The sequence below is a fragment of the Octodon degus genome, unplaced genomic scaffold (assembly GCF_000260255.1).
Source record: "Octodon degus isolate 3935 unplaced genomic scaffold, OctDeg1.0 scaffold00186, whole genome shotgun sequence".
Taxonomy (NCBI): domain Eukaryota; kingdom Metazoa; phylum Chordata; class Mammalia; order Rodentia; family Octodontidae; genus Octodon; species Octodon degus.
In genome coordinates, this window is record NW_004524762.1 from 3,567,280 (window position 1) to 3,586,457 (window position 19,178).

At 34.4% G+C, this 19,178-nt stretch overlaps 1 protein-coding gene across 14 annotated transcripts in view; it reads left to right on the top strand.

Annotated features, from left to right (window-relative positions):
* Positions 1 to 19,172, top strand: part of Mbnl1 (muscleblind like splicing regulator 1) — a 174,576-nt gene extending 155,404 nt beyond the window's left edge. For 8 of the 14 annotated variants that reach the window (XM_023704076.1, XM_023704075.1, XM_023704074.1 and 5 more), the window contains 7 exons: positions 1,081 to 1,338; positions 2,504 to 2,557; positions 3,432 to 3,585; positions 10,535 to 10,570; positions 11,253 to 11,347; positions 14,326 to 14,400; positions 18,401 to 19,172. In XM_023704076.1, the coding sequence (XP_023559844.1) occupies positions 1,081 to 1,338; positions 2,504 to 2,557; positions 3,432 to 3,585; positions 10,535 to 10,570; positions 11,253 to 11,347; positions 14,326 to 14,382 (654 nt within the window). In that variant the 3' untranslated portion in view covers positions 14,383 to 14,400; positions 18,401 to 19,172. The remainder of the gene's footprint in view (positions 1 to 1,080; positions 1,339 to 2,503; positions 2,558 to 3,431; positions 3,586 to 10,534; positions 10,571 to 11,252; positions 11,348 to 14,325; positions 14,401 to 18,400) is intronic. The other 6 variants (XM_023704078.1, XM_023704077.1, XM_004643937.2 and 3 more) reach the window with 6 other exon arrangements.
* Positions 19,173 to 19,178: the final 6 nt, after the last annotated feature.

The window sequence follows — 19,178 nt, forward strand, 5'->3', positions numbered from 1 at the left end:
TTACCTAAAATCTTTGGGAAATTTGAAGTACTTGAACTAAAACTTAGAAAGGACATTCTGTGTTTTAGATGGCCCTCTTGTGGTAAGAAGGTCAAACTATCCCAGGTGAAGACTTGGCAATGTTCATGCTGAGCCAAAATCAAACAAATGAATGGCAAATATTCTATTTTTGTCCTTTCTCTAGGCTTATAGTAGCAAAATTAACAGACATAAAATACAAACTAATCTCTTTTCCATCTGCTTTGTGTGGCTACTATATGACTCCAATGATAAAAAATAATTCATGGTGACATTTTAATAAAAGCTATTAAATTTTATTTTTTATATTATTCACTTGAAAATAATTTTATACTCATATAAAAGTTGTGAAGATATAAAGCAAAAGTTTTACTTACTTTCCACTCTGCTAAATATTAGCATCTTATTTAACTCTAGTATCATCTATAAAACCAGAGAGTCAGCACTGATATACTGCTATTAACCAAGCCATAGACCTTGATCAGATGTTAGCCAGGGAGCAAATGTTACCAGTTATCCAATCAGTATCCTTCTCAGGCTCTCGATTGTTCAGCATGTGACATGACTTAGTCTTTCATTGTTTTATGACTTTACACTTTGGAAGATTACCCATCAATTTCTTTGTAAAGTATCCCTCCGTACAGTTTGTCTACTCTATTTCTGATGAATATTAAACAAAAATACAAATGTTGTTTGTACATTTCACTGCCACATCAATGGACGTAGGATGAGATTATGTCTTACTACAGCGACATTGACTTTATTCACTTGGTTAGTATGCATGTCAGCTTTCATTACTGTAAAGTTACTCTTTTCCCTTGGTAATTAATAATTTAAGACTAGATGTCTTACAGTTAAACACAAATGCATTTCTTTTTCAAGGGCATTTTAATGGAATGTGGTTATAAGCAGACCTTGCTGAAGTTGTTTTGTTGCAATGTTTGCGATGTTCTTTTCTCCTTCACCTACACCTGTCAGCATTTTTGAGGATTAAGGTACCATCTGCAAAAAGGTTGTGTTTATTCATGTTGACTGAACCCCATGCACTTAATGCTCTCCTAGGTATGTCGAGAATACCAACGTGGCAATTGCAACAGAGGAGAAAATGATTGTCGGTTTGCTCATCCTGCTGACAGCACAATGATTGACACCAATGACAACACAGTGACCGTCTGCATGGATTACATCAAGGGAAGATGCTCTCGGGAAAAGTGCAAATACTTTCATCCACCTGCACATCTGCAAGCCAAGATCAAGGCTGCCCAATACCAGGTCAACCAAGCTGCAGCAGCACAGGCTGCAGCCACTGCAGCTGCCATGGTGAGTACAGACTTCAGCTCTCTCCTTGTTAGCAGTCCAAAAAGCGAAGTGAACAACTATATCTGTCCAGAGCCTATTCATTTATTAACCTTTTTTAATTTTTATTTATTTATTTATTTATTTATTTTCTTTGCTGAAGATATGTTTGTTCAGGTATCCCAGAAAATACATAAAGAAGTTACTGTTCACAGCAGTGAGGGTAACTCCTCAAATGGTTCAGATTGCTTCTATTCTTAGCCTAACTCTTACTACTCTGTCTTATTCTGGATGTAGGGTTTCTGAAATTTCTGCTTTGAAAAGAACCACCTGTCTCCTTTTCAATTTAATGATACTGCCATTCTTGGTCTTATTTTTGTGTGTCATCTAATCAGCCATTGTGTTCCTTCGGTGTGTTCTTTTGCACATCAAGACTCTTCTTTACATATATCTTGCTTTTAACCACAACACAATCTGGAACTATTTAGGATTGCTTCAACAACATTGTGTTTAGAATTAGCTACAGGATTTTCAGTAGTATGCTATCTAGATTGTCTGAAATAATATTGTGGCATAAACCTAATTATATAACTACAGAGGTTTGACTATGCCATGAGACAGCAATACTCAAGGAGTTAGAAATTGGATGAGTTAGCAAGAAACTAAATTACATGATAAAGGTAAATTTTAATGTGACCTAATAGCTGAATTGAATGAGTCCATTCTCTGCTCTTTGCTTAGCTGTTTTAATGTCCCTTTTTTTACATAAATATATTAATTAATCTCTAAAATATTCATTAAAAACACTGTGTAGTATTTCACAGCACAGTGTAATAATCATGAGAGAGGTCTTTTCTGTGTTTATGGATACTTGAGCAAAAATACAGAAGGCAGACTCTCTCCTTTTCTCTTTCTTTCACTTTTTTTTCTGTTAGAATATCTTGTTTGGAATTAACTACAAAGAGGAGTTATCCTCCAAATAACAACTCAATAGTGCCTTTATTGTGCATGCTTAGTCTTGTTATTCGTTGTATATGGCATTCCGATGATTTGTTTTTTTATTTGTTTTTTCTCACCTACCCAAAAATGCACTGCTGCCCCCATGATGCACCTCTGCTTGCTGTTTATGTTAATGCGCTTGAACCCCACTGGCCCATTGCCATCATGTGCTCGCTGCCTGCTAATTAAGACTCAGTCGGCTGTCAAATCACTGAAGCGACCCCTCGAGGCAACCTTTGACCTGGTACTATGACCTTTCACCTTTTAGCTTGGCATGTAGCTTTATTGTAGATACAAGGTTTTTTTTTTGTTTTTTTGTTTGTTTTTTTACCAACTTAAATATGTATTCCTTTTTCTGTTATTAAGTTCTAATGTACAATGAAAAACTGAGTGTGGTTTCCTGACAAAATTAGTGGAAAGACTAATATAAGTACATAGACGGATGTCATACAGTGCAAGACTGAAAACACAGCAGCCCACATTCAGTTTAACTACATTGTAAAATGTGCTAAAGAAATACTAGGAAGACACTAAAGTGTATTTTTAACTGTATATTTTATGTATTTATTTGGTTAGCATGCCTTTAGTAGTAGAATTATTTACTTTTTAGTATTTCTAGTTCAGTATTTAAGAAAAAAAGTTGCATGTTCTGGGACATTTGCATGTGTCAGTAGATCTGGTGGGGGGAGGAGCAAAGTGGTATAGGTTGTTATGTTACCAGTTTCAGTCACTCTGTACAATTAACTATTAACATTGCTTATACTTGTCAATCCTCATAGAGCTCGCAATGCAGCTTCTCTTCTCTTCCCAAATCAATGGCTTCTCACATAAAGCCTGAAGCATAATGGGATGTTAAACACCTTAACACGTGATAACACATGCTCTCGTCCAGAAGGGTTTTGTTGTGGACAGAAATAATGCTTTCTTTAAAGCTCTTATCTTGCTTTTTTATTTTCTCTTTAATTTTTTATTTATTGGATTTTTCCCCTTTGGTAGTTAAATGCTCTGCTGCTTGCTTGCTTATGCTTCCTAACAATTTTAGCCTTCAACTGATTTTTCTTTTTTCTTTTTTTTTTCTTTTTACTGGTATTTGTTTTTTATACTCGTTCACTAAACAGGGAATTCCTCAAGCTGTACTTCCCCCATTACCAAAGAGGCCTGCTCTTGAAAAAACCAACGGTGCCACCGCAGTCTTTAATACTGGTATTTTCCAGTACCAACAGGCTCTAGCCAACATGCAGTTACAACAGCATACAGCATTTCTCCCACCAGGTAAGAGCTTGAATTTGTTGATAAAGGAATCTCATTTTCAAAGTAGAAGTCTCCTATTAGAGCAGATGAGCCACAGCCCGGAGAGCTTTTAGTCATAGATCAGGGTAAGGTAAGGTGGTCCACAGTGGAAAGTTAGCTATCTGAAGTAGCTCATGTGTTTTTTTCTTAAAAATTAGGAGTTTTAGCTTAAAGAAATGGAGATTAAATATTAGTGGTGTTTTATATATTTATTTATGTTTGTGGTATTTGGAATTGAAATACAGTTCTCTTCTCTTTTCCTCTCTTTCCTCAACATTGTTATATGTCTGTCAAGCTATTTTATGATACTTTCTTGCTGTAAGACCCCTTTGCCTTCATGATTCTGAGTTAATTTGACGTGTGAAATCACTTTCAACACTGATTAGTTTTCAGCTTCTTTGGTTTTAAAGTGGATAATAGAAAACTTATCTCTTCACACATTCTCTTAATAGTAATCAGCTCCTTGCCTAAAATTATTATTGTTCCTAAGCTAATATCAAAAATATGATGTTTATATTCACATTCAAATATTGTTTTTGTAGTTACAGTTTATTTTCACCTTAGTCATATATTCTAGATTTATTCACATGGATTTAAAAGTTTAGTAGAAATTTTCTATTTTTACATACACTGAATTTCAGAAAATACATACTAAATTTTTTATAGTCTGGAATTTAGCTATCCAGGCATTGTAATCTCATTTTGTTTTACCACTTAACTTTTATTTTAAGATTCCATGAATTTAGAGGTTTAATAACTTAATTTTATTAGTGAATTAGCGGCTAGTTGTGCATATTAAAGATCTAGGTCCTTATACTCTAGGGAGTATTTGCAGTGTGTTAGTTTCATAATAATGAGGATAATGTACTTTTCGGATTCAAGAACAAAGGAATAAGCTATACACAATTTAGTTTTTACTGATAGGCACAACTTTTTTTTAACAATGCATCTTTGAAAACTGTCCATCCATATGCAAATAAATATGTAATGGCAGTGAATAAAATTAGGAAATTCTGTTAAAATAGTTCATGTTTGTAATATAAAATGATACTTATACTCATGAAATAGCATCTGTCAAGTGTTGTTTTGTCCCTATTAGAATAAAAATTAAGTGATTTTGGCCTATAGTATATTCGTTGCTTTCTGAGAGAAAATTATGTAACTCTTTTCCATGTAAGTATTTTTTCCATACACTTCCAAAACTTCCAAGAGAAATCTGTCTTCTCCAAATATTAAAGTGTCAAACAATTTTCCTTACTAAGAATCTTGGGTTAGTTTCTCCAACAGTCAGATGATCATACTCTTTTTTTTTTTTTTTTGCTCCGAATGCCTTCAGGGCAGGTTTGGCTGGCGTGAGTTGTGGGGAGCTGGAACCTCAGCAACCTGAGCCTGACTGCTTTATTGAAGCAGCCACTTAAAGAACTGAGCTAAGGGGCAGGCCCCCAGATGATCATACTCTTTTTTTCTGTGGAACCAAGGATTGAACTCAGGCCCATTCTACTGAGCCATCTCCCCGGCCCCCAATCATACTCTTTTCTAAGTAAGCATAATCATTAGTTGAATACCATGTATGACCTTTATTTCTGACTGTAGTGAATTTCCCTAAAAGTGTTTAAGTCCATAGATAGAAAAAAGCCATGATAAAGGTCAAGGTAGGAAGATAGTAAGCACATTCATAAAGCAGAATCAGTTGTTCTGTTCTTGAAAGTTAAGTATTGCTAATTTAAGTGTGCTATAGTATCTTAAAAGATGCTGAAGTTTTGAATATATATTTTCTTTTATGATACATTTTATATCAGACACTTTGTGTTTTGTCATAGTAGTAATGTGAAAAAATATTTGTCTCTTTCAAGGGGCTAAAGCCACAGGTTCTCCTACTTATTAGACACCTAATCAGGATTAGATACTACCTTCATAATTCTTCAGAAATATTTTCCTTAAGAGAAATGTACCTCTGTGCACAAAAAAATGTCCCTGTGACATGTGAGGTTTAGAATTATGTATCTTTACTTCTTTCTGCCAAACCACTTTGTCAGAAAGAGAAGCCTGAAGCAGGGAATGTGAACTCACACACTGCAGGGGCCAGACAGCCAATGTAAACAAGTGAAGCAAGAACTAAATTGGGAGTCAGCCTTAGAGCCTGCGAGGTACTGGAAAACACAGGCCCACGCTCAGGGTGATGGATGGTCAGTGTTCAGGCTTAGCCTTTTGTGGTCTCACAGCATTTCTGCTGGCAGATAGTCCCCATGTCTCTGCATATGTATTGAAGTGATGTGATTGTATCTGGGCCTCTTAGGATGGGCTCACACAACCCTCAGTGGAAGCCCTGCTAAATAGTGCTGCTCCAGAATATGCTGGACATTAGTGTGCTTAGAGGCAAAATCACCCAATTTTTTTTTTTTAATTTTGTTTATTTAGGACAGGGTCTACAGGGTCTCACTACACAGATTAGACTCATAGTGATCCTCCTGTTTACAGCCTCCCTAGTGATGGGATTACAGGCATGTGCCTCCATGCCCAGTCTCAGTCGCCATCTCAGCACACCCTGGGGCTGGGGCCAGCATGGCAGGCCGGGGAATCAAACTCCCAGCCCCTGTGTCTGCCTAAGCAGGCACTTTAATCCACTGAGCTACTTGGCCGGCCCTCTACCCAACTTTTAAAATGTTTACAATTAATTTAGTTTTAAAAAACAACCTTTGAGAACTAAAATGTCAATTCAACCATAGAGTCACAGGTAATTTCATATAATACCTGGGGGGAGTCAAGTTCATTTTCTAAAATCTAGCTTACCCTGTGCACAAATAACAGAAGAATTGTGTAATAAAAACACCCTATCTGACAGTCTAACACTTGGGAAGGCATACTCTAGGAACTTTATTGGAAGTAGGGAGAAAGTGGAAGTAATTTGTATTTTGTAACTCATTTTACAGTTGTATAGGCTGTTGTTTCAAAAAGAACACAGAGATATGTAGGTCTGTTTAATTCACATTACAGTGAATCATAGTTGTTTAAATCCTTAGACTAGGTGACTGTGCCTACAGAGAATGGGTTGCTGGCCAATCAGGGTTCTGTGTCAAGCCAGCCAGAAAGCTAAGAAAAATAGCAACCATCATATGTGTATGCATGTATCCATTCATATATCCATCCATCTTTCTGTCATTGTCCTTATCACCCTCTTTCCTTCCCTTTGTCATTCTCTCTTCTATCCTCTCTTTTCATCTGTTCATCTTCTCATTCATTCAGTCAACAAGTTTTGATTGCATGCCATGCCATGCAGTGTATCAGTATTCACAAAAGAAATTACAATCTCATAGCTGTAGGGAAAATCTAGAATCCATAAATATTCTGTTTAATCTAACACAGTTTTTTGGTAAAAAAAAAAAAAAAAAAAAAAACACCTCAGGGGCCAGAGAGATAGCTCAGTAGAATAAGCACTTGCCTGGGAAGTGCGAGGTCCTGAGTTCAATACCCAAAATGTGAATCTTACACACAGGGTACATGCTTTCAGATTCCAAGCCCCCAAATTGCCTATTGTCATAGGCCTGTTTCTTATATTAATTTCTGAGTTACTTTTTACTAATCTGTCTTGTCATGCTGCACTGGGTGCTTAACAACTTCTTTTTTGTGGCTTTTTGTTTTTCTCACCACAACTTCAGAAGGTTGGCTTAATACTCCACTTTACCTGTGAGTCATTTGGGGTCCACTGAGGCCCAGAGATTTGTTAAGTTAAAAGGTTTGTGTGGTTAGGAAGAATTTGAACTTTGATTGGAGGGCTTGGGTCAGTCTCTCAATATCTCTAAGCAAGGTACATAATAATGTGGGTATTTAATAAAAAGATTTGAGGGGCTGGGGAGATAACTTAGTGGCATAAGTGCCTGCCTGGCAAGCACAAGGTCCTGAGTTCAATCCCCAGTACCAAAGACAACAATAACAATGATAACAAATAAGTAAATAAAAATAGATTTGAGCTTGGTACATACCTGTAATCAGCATTCTGGGAGCAAGACAAATTCAGGCCCAGCTTGGGGAGTTTAGCAACTTAGTGAGACCCTGTCTGATTGCTCAGTGTGCAGGCTCTAGGTTTAGTCCCCAGTACCATAAAACCAACCAACAAGGGAAAAAAATAAATAAAACAATTTAGAAGAATGGCACTAACCCTTACTGATTACCTACTGCCTTCCCTGAGGTTTTATACTTTTCATGTTCTTTAAAGATAAATACTAGATTAAATTCCTATTAAGAATAAATAAATAAATTCCTATTAAAGGATTTCCTTTTCCTATTTTGGGAGTATACTATTTCTTTATCTTAAACTTTTCTTTTCAGTACTAATTAATTATGCAGATTATAAATAATGTAGGGCCTACTTATATTTATGTGTGAATTTCATTTTTGTAGAATATGTCAGAAATACCTTTAAAAAAGAATTTCCTCATGAATTTACATGAAGCCCAGTTCTATACTCTCACTGAGCCAGATGGACGAAGTTAATAAAAAGATTTTTCTTGTTTCATAGCAATTTTGGCAATTCAGTTGTTTATTAGCCTTTAGTAAAAGATACTACATTATTTTAAGAACACCTAAATCAGCTTTGTACTTCTTATAATAAAACCTAAGTTGGCTTGAATTGTCACATAGAAATTCCAACTTCTAAGCACACCTCTGTTATAATGCTTTTTCTTTCCTTGTTTCTGTTCTTCTTGAAGTAATTCTAACAAGGTATACACTTCTTTTGTAAATTACCATCCTGTTCTTAACAAAGACCAATTTAAAATTTAATTTAAAAAGTCATGCAGTTAAAATTACACGTTCCACAGAAATACACCATTCAGCTAAGCGTATATCTTTGTAGGCAAAATTGGAATTTGACAAATATATCCACTTAAATTTTTGCCTTGTGCTGAAAATTGAAGAAAAAAATTAATTTGGCTATTCCTACACCACTGTTGGTAAATCACATCATTTAAGTAGAGATGAATGATTTGGTCATTTCAAAAGTGATCATTGTGCTGGTAAGTGGGTCCTACAGCATTCTGTCTTTATATTTGTGAGTTATCGCATCCTGGCTAGTACTCATTGCTGCCTTATGTTTATTTGCTGCCAATCCCTCTCAGAACTGTGTGCATTGGTTATAAAGGTACTGAGGAAGATAACACAAACTAAAATTCGTGTCATAAAAGGTTTAGGGCTTTAGAGGGATAGTATCAGGTTAATTTATTTCCAGCATGTATAGACCTCATTATGCATGAAATGAAATACAGTAGGCAAATTGAAGGAAAATAATAAATTTGAAACCTCTAATCTGGTCAGTATTTAAAGTAGCTTTAATATCCTTTAAATATCATGTTATTCTTTTTCATTCATCTTTTCATCTTTTCTTTGGAAATTTCCCAGTCCTTTTGCCCCTACCACTAGAGGATACTGGTTTCATAAAATTTAGTGTCTCAAATAGATTTCGTTGTAATTACTGGTTTGTTTCCATTGTCTTTTATAAGTCTTACTTAGCTGTAGTAGCAGGTTACAGAGATAGTCAAATGTCTTAATAATATCTGTCAATATAATACTACTTTGCCTGAAAGGATGCTTCCCTAGATCCACTACTGAGTTTAATCACTGATCATTGTGCCCACAGTTTAGTTGTGATAACAGTCTAATTGCAGCTGTGACAGAATGCCAGTTAAGTAATCTGTGTTTCAGTTAAGTTTCTCAATGGCAGCTTTATTTTGTAAGGCCATGTCTGACAAGACTCAATTGGCAGATATTTTTCTGACAAATGTTCATCCCAGATGCTGCTAGTATTTAAACAGGATGTGCTAAGATTTAGATAGAAATACAAAGTCATTTGATATTTTAAAATTTAAAAATTAAAATAGTCTCACAGAAAAAAAAAAGCCAAAAAAAAAAAAAAAAAAACCAGTAGTTCTCCATATGGGAAAGTGCCTTGAATTTTGTAAAATTAAAATAGATTTTCAATATTTACATGTCAGAATAGGGACGATATATATAAAACACTTATTTTTACATAATTATCATGGTCAAACTATCGTGAACATCAGTGCTAACAACCCATATGTGATGTGCACATGTATTGCCCCATTAGTTTTTACCAAAGTCTAATTAATAATTTCTTGTATGTGAAGTTTTGTAAAACGTTTGCTGCTATGGGAAGTCATGAGGGCCTAAACCAGCAACAAGCTGGTCTGTGTCCTCAGATATCTACCAAGTAAACTAATTTGAGACTTAAAAGAAATTATATTCCCACTTATAATACTTTTCTTACATTTTGACTTCAAATTAGAGACAAAGAAATTTTACTTTATTACTTGATACCTCTCCAATGAAATTCCTGTGTGGATGATCACAACCCATTTCATGTCTGTATGCTTTACTCCTACAATAAACAAAGAGATAAAACCAAGGGAATTAAGATGAATGTTTCGGTTCATTACATTGTTCACTGTTGTGCATTGAATTATTTAGTATTTTAGTAATAAATAGTATCCCTGATTACTTAAATGTGTTCAATTTAAAGAAAATATTAATGGATTTATTTGTGAGAATCAGAAATAGCAGAGCAGCTACATGGCTAGTAACCATATTAAAATAAAATAAAACAAGTTACAATATTATTTTTTAAAGAATTAAGCAGATTTGAATATTTTCAAAAATACTTTTTCTGTAGGCAGCAATTAATGAAACAAAGTGTACCAGCACACAGTTAAACCGGCTTTTATTCTTCACTTGAGACTAGTTCTAATTGATCACTGTGCTATTGTATGATTTGATTGTGCTGACAGTTACATGCCACTGTTCCCATAATAACAATTTTTCTTCTTTGTTCAAATGAATTTCCTAATTACACGTGTGATGGGATGTTTTAATTCTTTTCCCTTTTCAAATCCACCTTCCTGTTGCAATGCATGATGGGCAGGCTCAATATTGTGCATGACACCCGCTACAAGTGTTGGTAGGTGCCAGCTTTGTTTCTTGATTATCTTAAACCTATGGTGCACCTCACAGCCCCTCAAAATCCACTGCTAAGTTTCACTTTTATCTATTGGGCAAGTCCATTTCCCTTTTACTAACACCTGTCAATTAAATGCCATTTTCTATTTAATTGACATGGACTCACATAAATGTTTTCTTTACACACAACAGTTTCCTTTAGTCGTCACCTTTGGTGGATTTTGATTGGACTATGAGTTCTGGTGTGTAAAACAAAAAATCTATATTATAAAAGTAATAAATTGTATTTTCATAATAGTAAGTAGTAAAAATTCTTTTTACTCAGACGGATAACTGTATATATCAAGTAAATATATTTTTATTTAGATTTTGAATATTATGAACATTATATGAAATTCTCGTTTTTGACTTAGCAAATTAAGCCTGTTTGTGTCAGTTTTCTTGATTTGATGGTAACAAGCTTTTTTTTCCCCCTTTTTTTTTCTCTTTCATTCCCCTCCTCTTCTCTTGGAATGTTGTCCTGCTTTGCGCTGTGATTGCATGTCACTCGCTGGTCATGATGTCCTGTCACATGGCTTATTGCTATGATAAATACCATGCCCAATGATCTCTTCCATGTTGCCATGGTTTCCATATTGCTACACTCTTCTGTATGTTTGCTTATATGATTTTCCCTCCGAAAGTTCCCATGGTGCACGGTGCTACGCCAGCCACTGTGTCCGCAGCAACAACATCTGCCACAAGTGTTCCCTTCGCTGCAACAGCCACAGCCAACCAGGTTTGCTAATTTACAGCTTTGTTTCTTAAAAAACAACTCTAATAGGGCTCAATCCAACAGCCTTTCTGCACATGGATTTCCCATTGAGGTCAGTGGGAGTCATGTGTCTATGAGGGCTGTAGAGGGTGCTGTAATGAGCATGGGGTTTCAAAGATACCTCTTGTTGGCCTACACATTCTTCCTATGATGAGCAGCAGAGTGCTTTTATGCCATTTATAAATGCTCCAAAGTTGTTGCGGCTCCATTTCTGAAGCTACTAAAATGATATTTACACAAGCAATTCTCATTTGGTCTCAGCCAATTATGTAGCTATATTGATTAATCAAAAACAAAGGCAATCTTAAGGTTTTTATTAAAAGTATTTGGTATATACAGTTCCTTACGTTCTTACCTAAATTCTTAACAAACAAGGAAAATATTGACATGTATCCTATATGCCACAAATGACCTCTCTTGTAAATAAGAGTTTGATATAAAATTATAATTTGGTTTCTTTGAAAAGCACATTATATATTCAAAATAGTGAAGTTCATGTGCAAGTTTTTAGGCTTTGGTTCTCAGTTCTTTAAATGAAAAATAAAATGCTAAGTGCTCTTGATTCTGTAATTACCCTGAATAAATATTGGAGATTCATGAAGAAAAAAGAAAGTACGCAAAATTGAGATTCAGTGACCATTCCCTGCAAATTTACAGAGTGACAGTTATACAAGATATTTTAAATAAAAGTAAATTTTTGATATACAACAGTGACTATTTAAAATAAAATTATTTAAAATTTAAAAGTTGACGTATATTCCACTAGCATTTTCTGATTCTATTTTAAATTTATGTTCTAAAATACTAGGTGGATTAAAGTCTCATTTATATAAAATAAGTATATAAAATAAGCTTGGTTTTAAATATATAGATATGTTTATTATAAAAAAAAGTTCAGTTGTGTTGGTAGCATGTAAAAATAGGTAACCTAAATCTCAGATAACTCAATGACTACAATTAAGTTGAATGAGTATTGAAAGAACCAATATCAGGGGCCAGGGAGGAGGCTCAGTAGAATAAGCGCTTCCTTGGCAAGTGCAAGGGCCTGAGTTCAATCCCCGGTTCTGCCAAAAAAGAAAGAACCAATATCAGATGTGATTCTACATGTTGCCCCATAGGAACAAGAAGTTCCATTAAATTTGTATTTTTTAAAATAATATTTGTGTACTATTGATGAACTTTTAAATACTCATAAAGCGATTAAAAACTTTCAAAAGTATATTGCCAAAATAGATTTATTTGAAAGTTTTAGATAAACTTGAAACATTTCTTGGCAAAGCATCATTAGTTTTTCAAAAGCTTGTCAAATTAGCCCACATTTACACTAACACATCAGACTTATTTACAAGAATGCTAGCTTGTATATATGTGGCATGTCAGTAAATAATCTGACAGAAATATCTAAGTAGATTCACTTCATTTGTGTTAAGGATCAGTGGTATTTGAACTCCTATTTGTATCGTGCGTGACTGTAGAATTGCTGGTGTAAGCAGAACTATAGCAAAGCAAATTTCGACATGCCCTTGGCCACCTGGGCTGTAGGGGCACTTTACTTTCTGCATTGTGCTGTGACCATTTCATGCATAATCTTGGATCTTCATACTATTTTACAACCAAAAGGAAAAAAAAAGGGAATGGATATATATATACACACATATATTATATCTACATATACATACAGATGTATATGCCTACAGTATATTAGCAATGCTGGAAAGAGCTGATGCCACAAAACGCAGCCTGCATGTGTGCAGAAGTATAGCTGGCCCTTCATCTGCATTGACTGGTGTTGGAGGTCCTTGGTATGTTTCGACAGCCCCATCCTTGATGCTTCTACACTGTTGGGTGCAACATCCTGTCCTGCTGCAGCAGGAAACATGGTATGAGAAGCTTCATTATGCTTGGAGCACATTTTCGTGCCATTTGCCAGTGCTGTAAAATTGTGTAAAAAAATGTCAGCTGAGAAACAGAAATAAAATAGGGACATATTAATATACACTCCAGACTGTGTATTGTAGTATGTTGGATTAGCTTGAGATGTCTACATTAAAGCAACAATAAAATGTCTTCAGAATGTGACTTCATTATTCTCCCATCAACCTTGCAGAAATGGGATTAGTACCATGTTATAGATGAAATGTAATCATACAGTAATTAGTTGCTTTGCTCAAGTTCACGCTACCAGGAAATGAGTTACTAGCAACAGAACATGTTCTTTCAGCCTATGATGGTCTCCATATATTGGGCTGCTGCTCCCATTCTGGCAGCATTAATTTTGGGTTAGAGAAGAATCAAGTTATAATTTTATAATTCTTGGCTTTGAGAACTACTGAATTAAATAATCTCTATATCATTTTCTTACTAAATTTTCTCTCAAGTTTTCTAACTATGTTGCCTGTTTAAATACAGTATGGTATGCAATCTGGATTCAGAAACATGTTCTGAAGTCAGGCTGTGCCCTCATCCAGTTCTTTACAATTATTACCTATAATTCTTACCTGGTATTTTAATTTGGAAAAAGTTAGGCACTTTAATTTGAATGAACATAGTAGAAATTTGGTTGCCCAAAAGTAAACAAAACTTTTCTTATTGTGACTTCTGTATTATTAAATAAGTAACTGAAACCACAGGGGTGTGTGCGTGTGTGTGTAGGCCAACAAAAAGGGCTTCTTTCAATTATTGCTCTGCATGTATTTTTGGTAATTTTACTTCTCTTACTTCCTATAAGCTGGTTACATTTAGATAATAGTATTTAACACAAATATTTTTTAAAATGTGTTGCTATTTTGGCCTTTAAATTCATATTAACTGTTACATTGACCAGATAAAGACTGTCACCTCACAGCTGATTTTCACTTTTCTGAAATATTTAAGATGTTTTCATCTCTTGATTGTTGGCTTGCTTGCATGAGTTATTCATTAAATAATTTTTTATTTGCTAGATACCCATAATATCTGCCGAACATCTGACTAGCCACAAGTATGTTACCCAGATGTAGAATTGTCATCACTAAACAGTAAGTTCACTATGTTATACACATCTTTGTGTCTGTGGTAATGTTCTTAAGATAAGCATTGTGTAATATTCTTAAATTTTGCAAAACTTCAGAGAGAATATTGTAGACTTCACATTTTTATTTTATTTTATATTTTTTCCATAATTTTATTGAGAAACAAATAGCAATGAGATAGTTTCAAACCAAATTGGTAGGACAGTTTCAATAATTAACACATTGCATACATTCTTCCTAGTGGTTAATTGCTGTACAAAATGCGGACATGATATCCAATTTACAAACACCATTAGAACAAATCACTCTATTCATTAAGAGAACATAACTATATATCTATCCTAACCAATTTGAATACACAGATACAAAATGGACATTCATCTATATCCCCTTTTTTTGTTAAGTTCCGTTATTTGAATATTATAGGTCTGTAAACTCAGCAAAATATTCTAAAAGAGTCCAGTAGTCCATAGTAGTATTGGGTGTTCCGCTTCACTGGCAATGTCAGAAATTGTTGAACTGAGTCCCCTACAGCTCAACATAACACCATGGCTTTACTTCTTATATTTCGTTTTTATACTTTTCTGCTGGATGGTTAAGACCAAGGTAAAGCAGGACCTATGCAACAAGAGTTGTAGCTTTTGGGTCTGATAAGATCAGTGAAATCCCCTCAGGATTTATCCTGAGATCCTGTACCTCAGATTGTAGATCCTTTGTCAGTGTCAGCCATGTGGATGAGTCACGGCCATTGCTTGGCCAATGTGCTCTCTGTGAAAGCCTGAGAGAATGTTTTCTCTCCATGTGACTCACCTTAGGCACACTTTACATCATCGATCACTTTCTTCTTTGGACCCATAATCTCCTTGATCAGAAAATTTGGGGCACTACCGAGTTACATGACGTTACACTACAAGTTCTCCTATGTCCTGAGTCTTAACTGACCTTGGAAAGCTAGGGTCAAAATGTTGGCTTTCCTTGCGGCCCTCCTTTTTCTCTAATTTTGGTCTGCAAACAGGTTGGTAACCATCCAGAAGAAAAGTTTATTGTTATTACCATACAACCTAGGCTGTTAAGCTTAACTTCAATATCTGTCTGAATATCGAACATCTTAGGCGTAACATGGAACAGGTATTTTTCATCAAGTATTGATATATTGAACTTTAAGTCCCTATAGAATATGATGAAAAAACATTAAAAAATTAGAATATATTTTTAAAGATAGGCATAAAGAATTATATACTTATGTTTACACCTAAGTCCAAAAATATAACAATATACAACCTTGAAGCAGGACAGTCCCACAGTATTCCTTTTCCTGTCTCTTCCTTTCATTCACCACCCCCTTCTTTTTGAACAATCATCTACCTGTGAGACAGCACCGCAGCAACTGGCATGTCTTGACAAGCAGCCCGTATTCAGAAGACCAGAATGACAGACACTCCAAGCATGAAACTATTATTACAGATTACCATCTTCAGTGCAATTGCTTAATTCACAAGTATCAGTATATATAGTTAGTCAGGGTGAGAATCTTTCCAGTTAACTGCTAGATTAAAAAATCTTCTGAAGATTCTCAGGATCATTGCCTTGCCCATCTTCTACATATAACTATGGCTTGACATTGTCATGTTTCCTAGCTCTTCTCCTTTCCCTCTCTTGATTAGTTAGTCCTCGAGATCCTGCTTTCCTTTCACATTTTTATTTTATATGGGTTATGTAGGATATGATACAATCACAAAATACAAACTACTGACAGTAAACTTTGTTTTTCATTTCATAATAGACACAAACATGGAAAATCTAACTTAAAAGTAAAGAGAAAACATTGGTTAAGGGTTAACAAATACTTTTAAAGGGATAAATGATAAGTGTTTTCAGCAGCGTGGACCATGTGTTTTCTGTGGCATGTAGAAGCTGCTGGGCATAGTATAAAATAGGGTGGCGAATCTATGGCATATGTATTGTATTTCTTTAAGACAAAAGATGTTAATGTATGAGGGTTTGTTTGCTGGTTTTCCTAAACCAGAACCTCAGTGTTCAGCTTTAATTGCAATTTTGGCACTGTGAGATAAATAAGTGGGCTTTGGGTTGCAGTTTGGGTGCTTGTCTCTAAAAGGTTGCCATCCCTGGTGTAAAGAATGGATGTGGCTATGTTCCAACAAATGCTTTTGCATAACAGAGTAAGCTAAGCCCTTGTAATCATGGTTAATTTTATTTTTCCTATTGTTTAGCTAAATCTTAAATAAGAACTTACACTTACCTCATCCTATATATTACCATTAACAAAACCATTAGATTGCACTAATTGTGACTTTAATTATACACACATACATCCACATGCACACAGGTATATGTGAATACATATAACTACATGCCAGTTAAACAGTTAGGTACTGCAAAATACTAATCTTGGAAGGTCATAGAATTCTGAAGACCTTGCCATTGCTCAAAAATGGTTTGAAAACCACTTAGAAACATTTTCTTAAATATGCTGAAAGGCACCTTTTTGTCATTCTTAGAAAATATGTTTTATTTGATATGCATACATTACAACCTGTTTTCAGAAGCATCATAGGTACTTAGCTTTATATTTAGAAAGAACAGCAACATTTAAAACTGAATCTGGTAAATAAAATGGATGTTCATTCCAGTGTTGCTACCTTTCATTTATTTGGTCATTAGCATTACATTGTGGGGTTACTTTGGGTTAGTTGAAAGTCAAGGAGATAAGGATGTAAGAAATCTCAGTATAACAGATTAAAATAAGAGATCTGGAACAAAGATAAAGGAGCAATTCTTCCCAAGAAAATCAGAAAAGAAAATGTTGACAATGAACGTGTATGGATTGGGGGGAATGGAGGAATAAGGACCTAAGAGAAGGGCAGAGGGCCAAGTCAATATTCATGGTGGCAGAGAACCAATTAGACACCCTGGTGACTAGGAAACCATTGCTAGATAGGTAGAACTTGAGAGCCGTGTAAGAAAGAAATTAAACTACTTGAAAAAGTCCAGATAAAGCTATGTTGAGCTCATGAATTGTATTGCTTTTTATTTAATGAGCTCTCTAAAAGCAGTTCTGAGAAATAGGCTCATGACCACAGGCAGTAAGTAGTACTTTGTTTTTATTTTGTAGATCAAGGAGAAGAATAGCTCTGCATTTTATACATTAAAAAGTCTGTTTCCAGCTTTTATAGTCTTAGATATGTTTAGTATGTATATATGCAACTATGTTCTATTTCTAAGCAGTAATTCAGATTGAAAAATATTGGTACCGCATAACTGTAAGTCCATCAGTATGTAGTAAATCAGTTGACTTGTTTTTATGGAAGTTTAGGATCCTGATGTTCTGTTTATTTGAAAAATGTTTGCTTTCATTTGAAGTTGCTGTATTTTAACTGGCTAAGTCAGCAAATGATTTCTCTTGTTCTCAGTTATTCTAAAGTGTACTTATAATTTTTAAGAATTCCCTGATGAAACTAAATTTCATGTAAGAACAAAAACTTCTAACTCTCAGATACATTATAATATCCATTAAAGCTTAATTCATTACGAATTTTCCTTTATTCATAAGTAAAGATTTTAATTTTTCTTGGCATTGGAGGAAAAATACTATAAACTGTGAAATATCCAAAAGACTCACTTAAAGTATCATATTTCCATGGATTTTGATTTCATAAGAAAAATTCTAAAAACTTACTACATTTTGCAATTTTTTTGTAAAATAAGTTTAAATTCTGCACCACAAGAATAGCATTTAAAAAAAAAAAAACTCTATTATGCCCTGTACAACAATAGGACATTTTAAAAAATAATCTAGTTTTATTAAACTAAATACATTCACAAATACCCATTTAATCATTATTTGTACTTCTGAAGAGGTTTTTGTTTTTACATGAAGATATAAAGTGTAAACATACTTTAAGAAATAAATATTTCATATTAAATATGTGTTGTAAACTGCATTGAATAATTCTAGTTTAACACAAATTTTCTTTTTTTCTTGTAGATCATACTAAAGAGGAAAGGACAGTGTGCTTGGTTAGAGTAAAGAATGAGGTCATTAGCCATATTGTATATACCTTCAAGCAACACACACAAAAATCCCTCAGCCACCAGACATCCACATATTGCATGTTAAACAGAAGAAAAGACAACATGGAAATCCACTGCACACTTTTGCCTATACACTTTGTACATTTAATTGATATATGTGCTGAGGTGATATTCCTGTCTAAAAGAACAACATTGTCTTTCTTTTCTAGCACAGAGTTATGCATTCAAATGTGCATACCTAATTAGTTTCCTATATATTCATGCCACCTTGAAAAGACAGACTATGGTGTAACCATGATTCTATTATGTATTGGTACGTCTGTAGACCAAGATATAATTTTTTAAAAATAAGTTTATTTCTTTCAAGGTTTACAAATAACAAAGGTGCACCTTGTATTTAAAATTGCCATTATAGATGAGAGTGTGCATGCACAGTCATTTTTGTTTAAGAGTAATATTTTTAATGTAATAGATTGTAAGACGTGGTGAGGGAGGGATCTGACAGAGATGAATGTGCCAAGCAAAACCACAACTGTGTATATTTTAAAGCACATCATGGCTTTAAGTACCATGTTGTCAAGGATTCTCATGAAGTGCCATAGACTGTACATCAAATTAGAGTATTATTTCTTCAGTGTTATTGTTTTCAGAGCCACATTCTGTTGCTTATTTGCTAGTACTAATCAATCAAAGGGCACCATTCTTTTTTCTTTTTCTTTTTTTTTTTTTTT